Source organism: Peromyscus californicus, unplaced genomic scaffold (genome assembly GCF_007827085.1).
Source record: "Peromyscus californicus insignis strain IS unplaced genomic scaffold, ASM782708v3 Scaffold_12__1_contigs__length_115047231, whole genome shotgun sequence".
Taxonomy (NCBI): domain Eukaryota; kingdom Metazoa; phylum Chordata; class Mammalia; order Rodentia; family Cricetidae; genus Peromyscus; species Peromyscus californicus.
The window spans coordinates 3,574,255-3,592,228 of record NW_026294413.1 but is presented as its reverse complement, the minus strand read 5'-3'; the positions used below and the strand labels follow the sequence as shown (position 1 = coordinate 3,592,228).

Genomic DNA, 17,974 nt, shown 5'->3' with positions numbered 1-17,974 from the left:
TGTGAGATGAGGATCATATCCTGTCAGTAAGATTGAATGAGAACCTGTAAAAACGACACGGAGAACCTTATCTCCTTGATTAACAGAAGGGACTAACTAAATGCTCACTTAGTGTAGTGTCACTGGTTACAGTGTGGCCTGAGACGCCGTTGGAAGGCAAGTAGCTGCCTTAGGTAGGTAAAAACAATTGATCAAGACCAGAATAAGCACAGAGCAGGTGTACTGAAGTCCACTGCAAAAAGGCAGCAGGTGAGTCCCCCAGCAGGGAGCGGGGGGCTCTTTGTGGTGGTTAAAAAGAAAGAGGTTAGGTTAGATCTCATCAGGTAGACTACCTATATTCATCTCTTAATCTGGATAGTTGGGCAGACATCTCCATTTTGCTGAGGAATAAGATTCTTGAGAATCGCAATCTGGGTCACTAGGGGAGGGGACAGACTCCAGATGGTCGGAGGCCTGCCTGCCCATTATAGCATTCCCCACAGTAGTGTTAGAATACTCTAAGACCAGTGCAGCTGGGGCTTGTTACAACTAACTCTTGGAAGCATCAGCAGCCATGCTCCAAGCCCAGCTCACCCCACAGCAGTAACAGCCTTGTTCTTAGTCTGGAGTGGCAGCCACTCAGCTGAGCATCACAAGGATTTGTCACAGGGACAGAGCCAGCAAGGTGCTCTTGGGCAACTTTCTTAATCATTTTGTCTGAACATGGGAATAACACTGAACTTTCAGGCTCCTATATGATGCTAACTGGAATCCAGGCTCGCACTCTTAGTAAACTGAGGCTCTATCTCTGTCTGCTCCACAGGAGTTCATCCGCCTGGGCAGCCTTAGCAAGCTCTCCGGGAAGGGGCTCCAACAGCGAATGTTCTTTCTGGTGAGTGTGGCAAGCTGTTTGTCCTTGACAGTCCAGAACCATGTTACAGTGGGTGAGGAGGATCCCAAAGCTGGGATTTGAGAGGTAAGAAGGACCCATTCGGCTCATACACTTTTGCTTGTCCCTCTAGTTCAACGATGTCTTGCTGTACACCAGCCGGGGGCTGACGGCATCTAATCAGTTTAAAGTCCACGGACAGCTCCCACTCTATGGCATGACGGTAAGTGTCCAATGCTGGAGTGCCCTCTTTGTGAAGATCAGATACTTCAGCCTTCACTAGCAAGGAGGACCCTGGAAATACTACCTCTTCCGCACATATAGGCCACAGGATGGTCTTTCTAGAATCCAGAGCAAGTTAACTTGAGCTGTGTGGTAGGGATTTGCCTCTCTGTCTTATGGCTGCGCCTAACTACCCATTCAGTGAGGACAAATCCAACTTTTCCTCACTAAAGCAGGCCCCATACTACATCCCAGGCAGCAGGTGTCCACAGGGCACCCACCTCTGCATGTGGACCTGGAGTATCCCAACTTTCTCAGAAGGTGGAGAGGAAGTGAAGTAATGCAGTAGGTTCCTCAGCCTTGAGTCCCACTGAGCTCTGCCTTTACTGGTCTGGTAGCCAGTTTGGTGAGTGTCTACAGATGCAGCAAGTGCCTGGCTTGCTGCTCAGCAGTGACTTGATGAACTCTTCCACAGATTGAGGAGAGTGAAGAGGAGTGGGGTGTGCCCCACTGCCTGACCCTCCGGGGCCAGCGGCAGTCTATCATCGTGGCCGCCAGGTAACTCCTGAACCTGACTCCTACCGTTTACCTTTGACCTTCTGTGGTCTGAAAAGCTGACGTCATCTCTGTCTTCAGTTCCCGATCAGAGATGGAAAAGTGGATGGAGGACATCCAGATGGCCATTGACCTGGCAGAGAAAAGCAACGGACCTACCCCTGAGCTCCTGGCCAGCAGCCCCCCTGACAACAGTAAGTGGTGCTGATGTGCCCAAGGCCATGGCCACAGGGACTGTCCACGGAGGGAGAGATCACACTAAGTCAGAACCCCTTAGCAGGTAGGCCTGCCATCTGTGCTGCTGGGATCTGTTGCTAGAGTTTTCCTGCCTGGCCCACAGTCAGGATAAATCTCTGTCACCCGCCAGTCCCAAGCCGCTCAAACCCGATCAAGTAAACACAGACACTTATATTGGTTTCAAACTGTATGGCCGTGGCAGGCTTCTTGCTAACTGTTCTTACAGCTTAAATCAATCCATTTCTATTAATCTATACCTTGCCACGTGGCTTGTGGCTTACCGGTACTTTACATCTTCCTTGTCCTGATGGCGGCTGGCAGTGTCTCCTCCTCCAGCTTCCTGTTCTCTCAATTTCTCTCTGTTAGTCCCGCCTATACTTCCTGCCTGGCCACTGCCAATCAGTGATTTATTCATTGACCAATCAGCAACACATTTGACATACAGACCATCCCACAGCAGGGATCAATGTTAAAGTGGATGTGAGGGAGCAGGATGGCCTCCAAACCAGCACAGCCGGGACCTATGGAGGGGGGGCAGGCCACAGGCCCAGTGTCCACCGGCAGGAAGGATTCCCAGCCAGTGTAGGGGATAATGGAAGGGTGCTTTCCACCAGGGAGGCCCCATTAGAATCCTACCCATTGGGCACCTTAGGGGGCCACACTAGGAGTCTCCACCCCCAGCCTCCTCCAGCACTCTGGAGTGTGAAGGGAAAGCTTGTGTCAGAGGGAACAGTATCAATGTCGCCTTTCACGACTTCCTGCAGAGTCCCCGGATGAGGCCACAGCGGCTGACCAGGAGTCAGAGGATGATCTGAGCGCTTCACGAACTTCGCTGGAGCGCCAGGCCCCTCACCGTGGCAACACAATGGTGCATGTGTGCTGGCACCGCAACACCAGTGTCTCCATGGTGGACTTCAGCATCGCTGTGGAGGTATGGTGGGAGCAGAAAGGGGTGGCCTAGCTGCCTCTCACCTCCAGCCTTGTGCTTACCAAAGGAGTCACTGTGCCTGGCCACTGAGAGCCCCATCCTGTGTGAGCACCCAGAGCAGAAGAGCGAGCGTAGGGGTGAGCGCCTGCTGTAGCCATCCCCACGGCACGCAGGCGTTGCTCTTCGGGTTTTCTGCCCTCGTAAACCTTCCCATTTCCTTCCATTCCTGGCATCAGCCAAGGAAGCGTTTGCTCGTGTACAGTAGTGCAGCCCATACCCAACCAACAGCTCTGGACACCCCAGCAGTTGTGACCTGCAAGGGCTCCCTGGAAATTAGTACACCGGGGACAGCCAGGTCTGAAAGGGGATGAGGTGGTTCTAGCAGGGCCAGGTTACAGTGCACAGGACACACCCCAAGAAGGGCCCTCCGGATGGGCTCTGGGACTCATGCCTGAATAGTTGCTATGAAGGTGAGCCTTTCTCTGGATTACTACACTCAGAGCTTCTAGACCTTTCCAAATCCCATGGCAAAGCAGCCACTGCATAGCCTGGCAAGCTTGGGAACAGCAAAGCTGTCTCCTGTTCTCCCCAACATCACCTGCTGGTCCCCTCTAGTCACCGAGATGCTCATGTCTTCCACATCTTTAGGGACTCTGACTCTGGCTCCATGTGGGGAACTTCTACAGAAAAGACTACCACTTTTTAAAATGTCAGTCTAGTTCCTGACTTGCCTGGGCCCTAGAATATGAGCCAAGGATGGTAGTCGTTTGTTGGTTCTTTGATCGAAAGAGATTGGAGACATGCCACAAGTTCTTTAAGCTGCGTCTTGGAATTGTGTTCTGCAAGTAGCCTTCACAGCTCAGACTGCCCTACTGAGTTTCCTGCAGCAGCGATGTCCTGAAGACATTTCCAAGGGGACCCTAGCTCTCCCACATACTCCCATTCTTTGTGGGTGTGTAACCTTGGTGTCCGGTTCTCACATTTCCAACTTCCTGCCTGAGAGGCTGCTGGCTGCCCCCTGCTTCCCTGCCACCCTCATCTTGGTCTGTGTGGGAGGGCATCCAGGTGAGGCATGTCTCAGAGGTGGGGACCCTTGCTTGAGGGCAGCAGGGAAGAGTTGAGGACCATCGTAGGGAGGCTCCGCTCTGGGGTGGCTGCTGGCTTCGGAATGCTGCCAGGCAGCTCTCTTGGCTCCAGATCCCTTCCGGGTAGGATGCTTCACTTTCAAACTTCCTGCCTCTCATTGAGACCCTGGAGGTACCTGAGCTGTTCAAGGGGTGAATACCAGTGCCAGGGTTCTGGAGGCACAGGCTGCTCCTCAAGTACTTCATCCTCATCTGTGTGGTCAGGGGTGTACAGACCGCTGTCAATGACGTTGGCCCACAGGCCAGTCCAGCTCAGGCCATTGCTTACAGCCCAGTTTTTAACACTTCTAAACAGTTGTTATATCCCTTCTGGGTTTGTCTCTTGGCCTGTGGGATTGTCACACCTGCATCTGACCCCTTGAGAAGTCTGTCGACAAGTACCACACTCAGAGGCAATAATGATGTGGGTTCGGAACTTTGGCTGTCATGTCATTCTCTAGCATCTGTCCTCCCCAAGGTACATTGCTTCAGTCTGACATCCAAGGCAGGCTGCTTTTCAAGCCACAGACAGCTGGACAGATTCCTTTCCTCTGGACTCATGGCTGCTCTCACTGCTGTGCCTCACTTTGCTCCTGTTAGATTCAACACTGGTCCAAGTGTTTGTAGACGGAATGATAAGGTGACCGAAGTAGCTGTGGAAAGTTAAAGAGAGGCAGGCATTGCCTGTAGGCTTTGAGACAGAAGGTATCTTTTCAGAGCTGAGGGACAGTGGGCCTCTGGAAAGTTCTTTGGATTGAACTGGTCCCTGTGGTTGCCATAACTGTGAACACTGGTTAGAATACAGGATCATTCTCTCAGGGCTCTAGAAGGGGAATGCAGGTCAAGGTGTTGGTGGGGTTGTGTTCTTCCATAAGCAGAGGGCCTTGGGGGAAATTCCTTTCTCAGATTGTATGTGCATCCTGTGACCCAGGCTTTACATTTGTGAGCACATGGCCCTCTCCTACGTCTGCGTTCAGGCATCTGCTTATAAGAACGTCACTCGTGTTGGATTACATCCCCAGGTCCTGGAGGTGGAGACATTAGACCTGAACTTGTTGAACCTGTAATAGAGGCTGATGTCGGAGGACACAGTAATATCAGTCAGTCCCAGAATGGGAACACATTAGGGTGCCTGCTGTTTCAGAACCAAACCCAAACAGCTGGAGGCTGAGGTAACCCATCCGTATGAACGTGGGCTCCGCTTCAAGAGGACAGTTGCAACAAAAGGGCAGAACACTGTGGCCTTTGACAGGCGAGACACCTCTGGGAGCTCAGCGGGGGCTGGTGACGAGGGACGCCCAAGGACAAGGCAGTGGCGCTGGTCAGGAAGCGGAGGGCCTGTCACAGGGCCAGTGTGGCTCGCCGCTGCCCGCCACTCCTCCTTCCCTTCCTGCAGGCAGCAGTGGCAGCCAGATGGCTGGGTGCTGAAGCTCTTCCCAGTGTGGGCAGAACCCCTTCTCACCACAGGGCCCCACTCAGCTCACACTCTTCACTTCTGCGTCTTCCATCAGGCTGAAGGATAGAACTTGTAAATGTTTCCATACCAGCTTCTAGCCTCTGGGGTGTCTGACACTGGCACTTACAGAAATGGAGTAAAACTGACTTGGGGTTATCGAAAAGGTTTTGTTTTTAAGTATGGCGAGGTCTGGGACTATATGCATGTGAGCGCAGCACCCGTGGAAGCCAAGAGGGTGCTGAATCCCCTAAAGCTGGAGTTACATAGGCTGTTGTGGGGCTGGGAACCCAACTCAGGTCCTCTGCAAGAGCAGAATGTTCTCCAAGCTGCTGAGCCCTCTCTGAAGCCTGGTTAGTTTTTTGAGACAGGGCTTCTCTGTATAGTTTTGGTGCCTGTCCTGGATCTTGCTCTGTAGACCAGGCTGGCCTCGAACTCACAGAGATCCACCTGCCTCTGCCTCCCAAGTGCTGGGATTAAAGGCGTGTGTGCCCACCACTGCCCGGCCGGTTGTTTTTTGAACTGTGCACTGATAGATACAAATTTGCCCACCTAACCATTTTCGGTGAACTGTGGGTGGCATTATTCCAGCTTCTTCGTGTCGTCTAATGTCACCTTGACGGAGGGCATAAATGGACCCGTCTTTGGGAGTTGGTGCACATGTCTGTGCAGTGTCCTTGCCCCGCTGAATTCTTAGAGGAACTGGGGGACTCGGATGCCTGGAGAGGCGGCTGAGTGGCTTCTGGGCTTCCCCACTAGGTGGCAGCATAGAACTGCTCAGGAGGGCCTCCCTCAATCCTGGGTCTCCCAGTGAAGGGGGATGGCTTCTCAGTTTGCCTTCCCCAGCTCATTGGCTGGCCATCCTTGGTATTCTGACGGTGGATGGCTTGCTCTAACCTCTGCTTCCATGGTGTCCCCCATCACTTCTTTAGGACACCATCCCGGGGTGAGGGCCCTTCCTAAGCCCAGTATGACTACTTTAACTAATTACAACAGCTGCCACCTTACTCCCCGACAGTCACATTCAGGGGTGACCACGGTAAGAACTCAACCCGTGAGAGGGCCTGATCTGTGACAGGTGACAAGAATTCACCATACAATCCGATGACCTCTTGATGCAATGACATGCCTGTTGTGGAAAACCTGTTCTCAGTGCCAGAGTCTCCAGGACCCACCCACAGGGACTACCTGGAATCTTGAGATGCAGTGGATGACAAGGGTCTCCCCACCTGTCTTTCAGAACCAGCTGTCTGGGAACTTGCTGAGGAAGTTCAAAAACAGCAATGGATGGCAGAAGCTGTGGGTGGTGTTCACCAACTTCTGCCTGTTCTTCTACAAATCACACCAGGTAAGTGGCCCACAGTCTGAGGTCTGCCTGCTCAAGCAGAGTGCCTGGTGAAACACATGCACGGCAGGAAATGTGGGGTTCCAGGGCCTGCCATGTCTGTTGGAGACCTGCAGCTCTAAGTGACACTGTCCATTTGCTCAAAGATGGGCTTCTAAGTAAGCAGCTCCCTTACTAGCTGCTGCTCAGAAAGGGAGGGGTGACTCAGTATTGGGGGGGGTGTTTTCTTGCCGACTGAATTAAAAGCAGGAAAGACATTAATCAGAAGTCTCAGGAGTCCCTCTTGGTCTTCTTGAATTTAAGAATGGACCCAAATGGAAACTTCAGGACAATTTATAGCATTTAAAAGGAAAATACCAGGGCCCAGGGCAAGGCATTCATCTCACAGCTTCTGGGAAAATGGAAAAGATAAGCTGTCATGGAAGTCAGCCACACAGCTGGGAGGGGAGCTTTTCTAAAGAGCAAGGAAGCCCAAAGCAGTGGTAGGGAGTTTAAAAGTACACTTGGGCTCTGGCCAGCACCCCAAAGTAGAAGGTTGATGAGAAAGAGATCACTTTTCCGAGTCAGGACTCAGGTAGACCTCACGGTGGCTCAAGGCACTACACTATGGGCAGACTCTGGCAAAGAAAATGTGCACACATTGTCTTAAGGTGGACACACCTTCTTAAGGGTGGTCTCCTAGCCACGTGCCAGCTTATCCTAACAGACTGGCCCTTAAGGGAAGAGACTCCATTCTCTAGACTCACTAGTGGGATGATGGCATATTGGCCACGACAGGCTTCCTCTGCTTATTCCTGACCTCGATTAGAGCAGCAGCCCTGGTGAGCACTTCCTCAGAGCCCCGTCCATCTTTTCAGGACAATCACCCCCTCGCCAGCCTGCCTCTGCTGGGTTACTCACTCACCATTCCCTCGGAATCTGAGAACATTCACAAGGACTATGTGTTTAAGCTGCATTTCAAGTCCCACGTGTACTACTTCAGAGCTGAAAGTGAATACACATTCGAGAGGTAGGTGCCGCCTCCTGTGTGTGCACAGCCCAACTGCAGGACTGTGGTTATCCCCTTCCTGATATCAGGGCTTTTCTCTGAGTTGGTGTGTATTCTGTAGGCCTGCTTCCTATTCCTGGCCCCACAGTGTGGCATCAGTAGGAGCAGTCCCAACTCCCTCAGTGATGTCAGTCTTTACCAGGTGTGGTGCGCACACGCCAACATTCTGCTCCGTCCTCTACCATACACACATAACGGGAAGGTGGTGCATAAGCAGTCCTAATGGACAGCCAAAGGATCACATGAGTGTTGGGGTAGGAGACCCCGGGGCAATGGTCTTCATCTCAAGAGACACACAAGCGGGCAGGTTATTGGGCGTGAACTCTGGGCAGTGCATCCCATATCACCACCAGACGCCTGAAGTCACTGGACTGTAGTTAACCCACCAGGGGCCCAACGTGCCAGTTCCCCACTTTGGAACAAGTTCTCTTCTGGCCTTGCTGCTGTTTGTTCCCTCGCTGGCCCAAAGCATTTCTAGGTCAACCAGCAGTCCGTAGTAAATGTTCATGAAAGCCAGTCAAGCATTCCCTACACCTAACTGCTTGCAAACGGGCCCAGAAGGTAGCAGTTCTCAGTCTAGATCCTCACCTGGAGAGATCCAAGGCATGAAGCCTTGCCACGCCGAATCTTAAGAGTAGTGGCCTCCTTTCTCTGCATTCAAGATGTGTTGAACCAGGTAACTTGGGATACATCACTCTGAGCACATCTCAGAAGCCTGGGAGCTGGTGCCAGTAACACTGTCAACCGTGACAACCAGCAATGCCCAGACTTGGTGTGTCCCACAGACAGTGCTCCCCCTATTTATTGCAAGTGTACCAAATGATGGCCCCATCAAGTGGGACAGGACGGGAATGCAGGAATGCAGCCCTTACGGGGTCTTTGAAACGCCTCCTGTGAGGTGTGCCAATCGATGGCTCTCAGACTTTGGTCCTCTACAGTTACAGGGACCCTGTTCAAGGACTCTGCTTGAACAGTAGTGCATTCTTTGATGAGCTCTGGTCTTTCAATCAACGTTAGGGTTGTTCTAAACCAACAGAGGTATATACAGTCACCCAAGGTACTTTCATGTCTCTTCCATTTTTTAGGTGGATGGAAGTCATCCGAAGTGCCACCAGCTCGGCCTCCCGAGCCCACATCTTGAGTCACAAAGAATCTCACCTGTATTGATGGCTGGACACACTGGTTGTTCCAGCCAGGGCTGCTTTCTTGGAGGATAGAATGGAGCCTAGCAAAATCCACAGCTGTCTGAACACACTGAAGATCTGCAGTGGCCCTCGCCCCTCCCTCCACAGGCCTGTCCCCTTGTCCTCTCCAGCACTAATCTCTCCCCTCCAGGCCTGGGGGGAGGGCTTGTCTTGCCATTCTCATGGGGGCACTTGAGCTTGTGCCAGTATTGAGACATTGTCATCAGTGCCAAATGCCAGTCTTTGCCCTGCAAGCGCGCACCCCGGCGCAGGCACACCCCGGCGCAGGCCCACCCATCTGTTCACCTGGAGACACAAGTGCGCTTCTTTTCTTAGGGAAGGACTGTGTTCTTCTCACCTGCAGACTGCTACTTTCCAAAATGGGTTTTTCCAGTGTCTACAACACATGGCGCAGTCTTAAGCGAATGAGATCACTTTTGGATTTCATTTTTTTTCCAGTCTTTCTACTTTTATAATAATAGGACATTGGTAGGACTCACTTTCCTTGACTAATAAGCAATTTGTGGCACACTCCGTTCCACCGAAGAGTTTGGCTCCAGTGAGACCCTGGTTACCAGACCTATTTCCTCGGTGGAAGTTGACCAAATTGTTTGTGATTCTTATTTACAAACTGTAGTGGGGTTGTTTGCTGTTAAGAGAAGCAGATACCAGTGCAATACCTGGGCGTCACTGTCCTGTGCGTGGTGTGTACAGTGGGGGCTCTAAGGCTGTGATGTTTTACTGTCTGTTTCACAAGCATGAGAAGCTGTATGTCGTTGACCGGGGCCATTTGTGCTGTTCCGTTACGGGGTGGGTATTGAGTGAGCTTCGTTGAGAAGCACTGTATGGTAATGGTACGTAATCCCAGCCCTGGTGACTGGACCCAGTTCCTCCTGACGCTATGGTTTGAACCTGCACATTCTCTAGTAGTATCTATCATGCCTGTCTTCAAGTCTTTCTCTTTTTATACTCATTCCTTCTGGGCATGGGGTACAGACAGGATGACAGTCCACATCCTGTACAAACTCCCCTAGGGACCTGGCTGCCAAACACTACCTGAGCCTCCCAGTGGAAAACTGTTTGCCTGTTCTCTAGGGTGACTGGGTGGCTGCCATTCCCTTCATGCATACAGCCCTCTACAATGCAAGTTGGCCAGATCAGCACAGTCCTCTCCCAGTGCCCTACACCCCAGCAAGGGACATCTTACCTGAGAAACAGACCCACTGATGTCAAGGGGCTGTGGCTGGCATCCCTGACTCACAGATGGATGAGGGGTGAGATGTGTTAATCATTTGCCTTACAATGTACCAGATGGTTCTAAGTACTAACAAAAGGGAATAAAAATACCTCATGCCACAATCCAGCACACAGAAGTCTGAAGGCAAAACCACCACCTTTGTCTTGTCTTTGTGAGTGGGCAGAGGGTGGTCAGTACTGGGTGGACGTGAAAGGGGAGAGGGCACCCACGCACGGTCCTAAGGAAATACAACATTCTGGCACAATGGTGAGTAAAGGCTTGAGTAAACAGGAAACACACCCAAGTGAGAAGGGGGGTTACGGGTCTTCACCATCTGCAGACGACCCCCATCACCAGCACCACAGTGTTGGGAGCAGGCTCCCTCTAAGTCACCAAATTCCTGAGGGGCTGGAGACAAGATGACCTTCTTCAGCACATAATTCCAGATTGTCTGCTGGTCATGTGGTTCCCATGTGACTGGCACTTCTGACGACCATACAGCAGCAGAGTGGCTAGAAGAGTCTGGTAGCCCCCCAACACACAGGACACAACCACCACTTCTGAGAGCTTTATTGACCGTGGACGACAGCGTGAGTGCTCAGGAACTCTCTGGAGCGCTTCCACCTACATTACACAGTTTATAGCAGAAACACAGAAGCCAGGTTTTTTAAGAAATATAATGCATATAAACCAATTCCAGGTTTTGCCCAAGGAAAGTATAAAACACTACATAAAGAACCAAACAGGAACTTTGATGAGCAACTTGAGAACAAATCCGCGGGCTGGCTGCTGCTGTGAGGAAACCCAGCTACTAGGAAGTCACGATCTCCCACACTGCACTGGTGGGTCTACTCATGCAGGGTGTCACCCCCTGGGCAGAGCAGTAACTGGAAAAGACCATCAGTGAGCTACATGGTGGGGCTCACCTGTAATCCCAGCACTCAGGAGGCTGAGGAGCCTGAATTCCTGGCCAGCCTGAGCTACCCAAATGACAGTCTGTCTCATGAACTAGACCTGAATCACCAAGCACTCGGCCTGCCTCACACTGCTTCATGGCACTCAGATGGGTGGCATCAGCACCATCAGAAGCTGTACCTGTGGGCTGTGAACAGCCTGAGTATGGCACTGAGGGACTTGTGGGTGATGCTGAGCCCACCCACAATAGCCTGTGATGGCAGGCAGGTGCCTGTGGTGGTTCTGAGATGGGCCCTGCTCCGAACTAAGGACTAGACTGCCAGCTAAACGATACGTTCACAGAACACTTCATCTGATTTTGTGCTGGAAGAGACTATAAGGCAATCCACTTTTAAACTGTCAAACCTACGCCCCCAAGGAAGTTTCCAATAAACTCCCAAAGAACCATGTGTTGCTTTCGCATGCCTTGTAGTCTAGTGACTGCAGAGGAGCTGCCCAGTCACACCATAAGCATACCATACTTAACCAGAATCTAGGCCACTCAGCAGCTCAACCACACAGCGAGTGTTAAAAGACGGATGTCGGGCATTGCAAGGAAAGCCCAGAGGGACTGACCCAGCACACACCAAGTCCTGGGCTCATGTCTCAACACTGCAGAAGACGACGAAATCAAAAGTCGTATCACTATCCACTTGTAAACTGAAGAGCTCTATCCACTAGAGGTGCCTGCTGCCCCCAGGGACGCTCTTCAAGTCAGGTAGCACACTCCACGGAACAGACTCACCTCTCTGAGGGACTCCTGCAATAACAGCCTTTGGTTTATGCATCAGGCCTCCTACCGGAAAACACACAGCACTCCAGTACAGAATACTCTAGGAAACACAACATATTCTCCAACTTCACTGTTCAAAGTACCATTCTTGCTATAGAATAACAGTACTGGGGCCAAAGTGATGGCTCGGCAGTTAAGAACACTGGCTGCTCTTGCAGAGCACCTGGATTCAGTTCCCAGCATCCACAACTACCTATCACTCCAGTCCAAGGGATCCAACACTCTTTCTGGCCTCCAAGGGCACTGCACACATGTGATGCACATGCAGGCAAAACACCCAGAGACTCAAAAAAAAAAAAAAAATAGTAATAAAACAACACAGGAACAATTGTGGTTCTATTTCCCCTAGCCAAAATGTATCCTTGGTTGAAATAATTAATCCAACCCAAATCTACTTCTAGTAGACTATCACAATTTAATAGTCTAAAAACCTAGACCCCATTTAATCTAAATAATCACCTCACAGCCAACACCTCTAGCCTTGGCCTGCCCTTCCTGTAACGAGGACACCACACACCAACACGAGGCCAAGCAAACGTCCCTAAGTTCCTGCTCCCAAAACTATCTTCGAGACCTAGCACTCCAACAAGAGGACAATAATTAGCATCAACAAATGAAAACACTACAGAGATCTGAGTAAGACTGGCAAGAACTGCCCTGAGAACCTGAGCCTTCCCACCCTGTCAAGTGCCGCTCTACAGTACATGAAGAAACGGCCTGGCTGACAGCAGCAGCAGACCCCGGCTCCTGGGAGAGAACTGAAACCACCCAGTCAAGTCCTCAGCAAGAGCTTCAGCAGTTCCACAAACCTGCAGCACTGGCCACATCTCAGTGACCAACCACACAACTGCATAGGGTGCTAACCCGGACATTTGGCTTTTTGACATCTGAGCACTTTTCCCTCGAGTCTCAACATACACACACTTACAAAACCACACATGTGCAGACCAGGGGCTCCATCCGCTCTGTAGAGCCATGTTTCAAGAACAGTATGCAAAATGAGTGAGTTATAAAATTTATTTGTGTAAGCATTCAGACACTTTCAGGTGGGAAAGATGATATGCAGATTCTACGACAAGGCTGAACAGAAAAGTGTCGAGAGGACGGGACATCTGGTGTAGACACAGCAGTAGCACAACTCAACAAGATTAGATGAGAGCGCTTCATCTGGGAGAGACTTAGAATAATTTAAAGCTCTGTGAGACGAGATATGTTCCAATTGAAAACACTAAGAACAGTACCATCGATGAGAAAGAAAAACACCCAAGTGTACCAAAGGGGTGTAGGGAAAATGAGGGGAAATTTGCATCTGTTGAGGTACAAACAGGAGTGTTCCATTGGGGAGGGGGTTAATTATTATTAATGACAGACCCTGTAAATACAAAATAAAATCCAAATCACTGGTCACAGAATTCAAAATTTACATGTAATAAAGGCAAGGCAATAGACTCAAGTTCTGGCCTGTCAAATATTTACTCCACAGACAGTATCTACAGAAGCACTTGGCCAATGTGTACACAGTGATTCCTTATGCACGCCAAAAGTTTCCGTAAAAATGACGCTATATACAAATCTGTACACTGATCCACCAGAGCGACTCTCCGTCTCCCAGGGGGAGGAGCTATCGACGTAAAGCAGGGTACCTGAGGTTGCGTGTCTTCAACTGCCTTGTCACAATCCAAATATACAGTTCAGGGGTTTTGTTAAAGATACGTTCTTTGAATATGTGCACTATGATTAAAATTAAAAACAATAAAAAAATAAAATAATTGCTTGAAGGAGTAGACCCTCCCCACCCCATCTGAAAGACTCCATCTGGCTGTGGCACAGTGAGGACTGGATCGCTGGACAGGTGCCGGCGGCTGCAGGAGAGGGGCCCCTCCATGACACCTCTTTGCAGAGTCAGCAAAGGCTCTCATTGACTTTTAAAGAAGGGAGATGAAGAAAGGAAAAACCAAACCCAATGCCAAAGGCATCTCAGTGAGCTGAAGTTCCTCCACCACTCAGAGAGTATCTAAGGGAAAAGCAAAGAGAAATCAGTACACATTATTTCCGACACCAGAGCAAAACTTCAAAGACCCAAAACTTCACATTCTTTACAGAAACTTCAACATCTTTAAAAAACCCACCAGAGGGGTGAGAGTCAGCAGAGCTATTCTACAAGAGTGCATGATGAGTACGAAATTCTGGTTCTAACACAAAACTCACGGTACATAAGAAGCAAGCCTATGTTCGGCCTCCCTGGAGGGGTGTCATTAAGACAGCAAATGACACCCAGGATCGACTTGTTTTGTGCTATGTGGTGCGGGTGTGCGCACACGTGTGCGTGTATGTGCACGTGCACTCACAACCATGCGAACCTTTGTGGGGCCAGAGGCCAACTCCCGGGAGCTTCCTCTCTCATTCCCCACCTTACTTTTCCAGGCAGCATCTCCTACTGGGCTGGAGCTCTACCATTCTGGCTAGGCTGACTGGCCAATAAGCCTCCAGAATCTACCCGTGTCTCTGAGGCCAACACCCCATCCTACGCTGGGATTACAGCCGTGTACCATCACATGAAGCCTCTGTGTGGTGTTGGGGACCGATACTCAGGTCTTCTGTGTGTACAGAAAGGACCTTAGCCACTGAGCCTTCTCCAGGCCAGGGTCTATTTTTGAAAGCTGGTGGTGACTCAGGGACACACACCCATGGTTAGTTTGAGTCTAAGCTCAGCAATTCTTTGGGGCAGCAATATACAGGTGTAGGTCAGGTGAGCCACTTCCTGGCGTTGTCCAAAACATGGCCAAGAGCAGGGTCTGTGTGTCTGCATGAACAACCTTTGCATAACATCAGGAGGCAATATATTAAAAGACAGAAGGGATGGTAACAACTCGGTCACTAACTCTAAGACCCATGTATTTGCCCCCCCCCCCCACACACACACACAAAAAAAGTCTGCACTGTCTTGCTTCTGAATGCTAAATGGTGTAAGTCATGGCCAAGATTATTCCAGTCACTGCAAACGGACATCCAATCACAGGAGATGGCCAAAGACATACTCAAGGAAACTCATCTCAAACACTCCTCCCAGGGTGCCTTTATAAATCAATGCACATACTCAAATTGTCCCACAGGAGCCTCAGAGCAGCGTACTGGAGCCACAGCATCTAAGACTCAAATGTCAAGAACTACAAAGGACTTGATGTAGGCTGAGCTGCTCCTTCTGTGAGTGGATGCGCTGCTCTCACTAAAGGATCCAAAAGTCACTTTGAAGAGACTCATGTGGGAACAAACGAGGAAGCAGCCTAAATGTCGATCATGGGTGAGCACCACCCTAGGGCTCATGGGCCTTCAGCAACCTCAAGGAGGAAAACAGAAAGCCAGAGCCATGTCTACGGAGACGAGATCAAGACTCCACCACTCATCTAACGACTTCGTGAAATCTGAGTTTGAACTGAGAAAGAGGTAGCCATATATAATTCATACCAGATTTCCAAGGTTTAATACCAAAGAAAACAATGCAAAATGTCTCACTTGTTTATTGTTTATAATGATTGTAAGTTAACAGAGGAAATTATCAAATATATTAAAATTAACTGTTTGTTCCTCTTTACTGTTTTGGTATAGCTTCTAGGAAATGAAAAATTCCATGTGTGAGCAGGCTGGGAATACAGCTCAATAGCAGAATACTTGCCTACAGGTTCCAGACCGAGGAATAAAAAGTCCCGGCACCACAAAAATTCACAAGCACACGCACGCGAGCACACACTGGTAGGGGAGGAGTGCTTTCAATGTTAACATCCAAAGCCAGCAGGATTCGGGGCCAGCAGGTGAAGGTTCTTCTGTGTAAGCCAGGCAACCTGACCCCCGGGACCCACACAGGTGGAAGGAGCTAACCGACTACATACGCACCGTGGCACATGTATGTCTCCCCAAAAATAATTAAAGTAAATGAAATTCTTCACGTGGCTCCCCTCACATTTCTATTAGAGCTGGCAGATCAGGTGCCTCAGCAGGAAGACCAAGAGGTCCAGAAAAGGGACAAGGATCAACTAGGTGTATATACAGTGTATATTCATATTCACAACACCCATGCCTGAGCTACTGGAGAAATCAAGTCACGCATATCAACTACCCATGGAACATGAGGCAACTCTGGACTCAATGCAAAATTCTTAAAGGTGACAAAAACTTGGTGATGTGTGCCCGCCATCCAGCTAGGGGCTGAGGCAAGAGGACCAGGAGCTGAGGCCGGACTGCCAACAGAGGCGGGCTTTGGTGGGACGGAGGGCCTCAGCAGATAAAAGGTGTTTGCAGACATGCCTGATGACCTGAACTAGATCCCTAGGTCCAAAAAGTGGCATCAAAGAACCAGATCCTGAGAGGTGTTCTCGGACCTCTGCCCACAAGTCTACACTTTAAATACTCCAAAAGCAGAAAACAAAATCGCAGGATAGTTAACAAATAACCAGTTTCTGGGGGTGGTTCTGTGTGGTTTACAACAAACCTCTTTAAATAAAAAACAAATGCCACAAGGAGGAACTGTGGAGTGATCCCAAGATATAGAGTTCACAGAGACCTGCTGGGATACGCACAAGGCTGGTTTGAAGCTGTACTTTCCTTTATTTCTGTGAAGGGCTGCTGCCTGTAGAATCAAATTGGGGCAATCTTAAAAGGACCACTCTCTCCTCCAATGGCCTGAAGACTGGGGCCACCAAGCAAACCACCTTTATTCTTTAGCCCTAACAGTAAGATGTGTTCAACATGGAGGCTACGTGTCCAAAGCCACCAGGGAGGGATGGGAGCTCCCTGAGGCCAGAGCACAGACCCACAGGGAAGGCTAACATGGCTCAGAGTTCACTACACTAAAGCCTCTGGTATCTGTACATGGGTCAGACCCAAGTCCCAGTGAGCAGTGCGAGTGGGCTCTACCTCTGCTCAGTAGACCACTAGATGCAGAGGTGTTTTAAGGCATCTTGCATTTCTCTGGCAGGAGCTATAAATGCAGGTTCTGTGGTCCTTCCCAGACTCACTTCTTTCATCTATACAGTTCAGTAGCAGTCTTCCCCCAGAGGCTTTGGTGTAAGCCCATGGTCTGGGGGACAACAGCAACAGACAAGAATGAGCACCCAAGAAATAGACCAAGCTGCAGCCCGTGGCAGCTTCCTAGTCCAAGAAGCCACACCAGCATCACCAGGCTCCTTCTACAACCCAGCTCCAGCCCAGAGGCAGTTACCTCTGCAGCCGCTGCACGAGCTGAGCCACCATGGTGTCAGAGATCCCAGGGCAGGCCTCTTCCGCCAAGTAGATGGCTCCCCGAAGCTCTTCTATTGACCCCAAGTTTCCTCCACATGCCTGGCTCTTCTCCTTCAGCTGAAAACGCACACAAGAGCAGTGAGACATGTGCACAGACCTGGGCAGCGACCACGCCGGGAAAGAAGAACAGGCCTGATGCCGTCACCACCACTGCCATGCCAGGCTGATGAGGATCAGGCATGAGCTCTGTGGCTGCTGAGTCACTCTAGGTCCCACTCTGTGAACATTATGTACGTATAAGGCAAAAGACGGTCCCCACCGGACTCCTCCAGGCCAGAACACAAGCAAGTAATTCTGCACACCTCCACACACGAGTCTGATGGTGCACACCTTCACACACCTACACACACACACACGAGTCTGATGGTGCACACCTTCACACACTTACATGAGTCTGATGGTGCACTCGAGTTTCCTCTCCTCACACCAGAAAGTGCTATCAATGCCTGCCACATGCAACTGGTTTCGGCTGGCAGCTACCATGAAACTCATCAAAGCCCCATTCCTGACGGTTACTATGTCAGGAATAGTACAACTCAGGCACACAGCTTTTGGGGTCAAGAGTGCTGTCACATGTTCTCACATAAACGTGGCAACCCTGATTTCTGGGACTCGGGCAACACCCTCCTCTGCTCCCGTGAGTCATAACTGAGTGCTTAGGCACAACTCCAGGCATGAAGACCACTCCAAGTCCTGTCCTGGATGTACTCATAGCGTGGACGATGAACACA

General features: G+C 50.4%; 2 protein-coding genes across 11 annotated transcripts in view; one reads left to right on the top strand and one right to left on the bottom strand.

Moving 5' to 3' along the window:
• Farp1 (FERM, ARH/RhoGEF and pleckstrin domain protein 1) overlaps window positions 1-10,354 on the top strand; it is a 271,588-nt gene extending 261,234 nt beyond the window's left edge. For all 4 annotated transcript variants that reach the window (XM_052732439.1, XM_052732441.1, XM_052732438.1 and 1 more), the window contains exons 20-27: window positions 803-871; window positions 1,002-1,091; window positions 1,566-1,648; window positions 1,727-1,839; window positions 2,647-2,813; window positions 6,628-6,735; window positions 7,590-7,741; window positions 8,866-10,354. In XM_052732439.1, the coding sequence (XP_052588399.1) occupies window positions 803-871; window positions 1,002-1,091; window positions 1,566-1,648; window positions 1,727-1,839; window positions 2,647-2,813; window positions 6,628-6,735; window positions 7,590-7,741; window positions 8,866-8,947 (864 nt within the window). In that variant the 3' untranslated portion in view covers window positions 8,948-10,354. The remainder of the gene's footprint in view (window positions 1-802; window positions 872-1,001; window positions 1,092-1,565; window positions 1,649-1,726; window positions 1,840-2,646; window positions 2,814-6,627; window positions 6,736-7,589; window positions 7,742-8,865) is intronic.
• A 402-nt stretch (window positions 10,355-10,756) lies between these two features.
• Window positions 10,757-17,974, bottom strand: part of Stk24 (serine/threonine kinase 24) — a 103,220-nt gene continuing 96,002 nt past the window's right edge. For all 7 annotated transcript variants that reach the window (XM_052732449.1, XM_052732444.1, XM_052732445.1 and 4 more), the window contains 2 exons: window positions 17,164-17,300; window positions 10,757-13,962 (listed from right to left, as the gene is read on the bottom strand). In XM_052732449.1, the coding sequence (XP_052588409.1) occupies window positions 13,926-13,962; window positions 17,164-17,300 (174 nt within the window). In that variant the 3' untranslated portion in view covers window positions 10,757-13,925. The remainder of the gene's footprint in view (window positions 13,963-17,163; window positions 17,301-17,974) is intronic.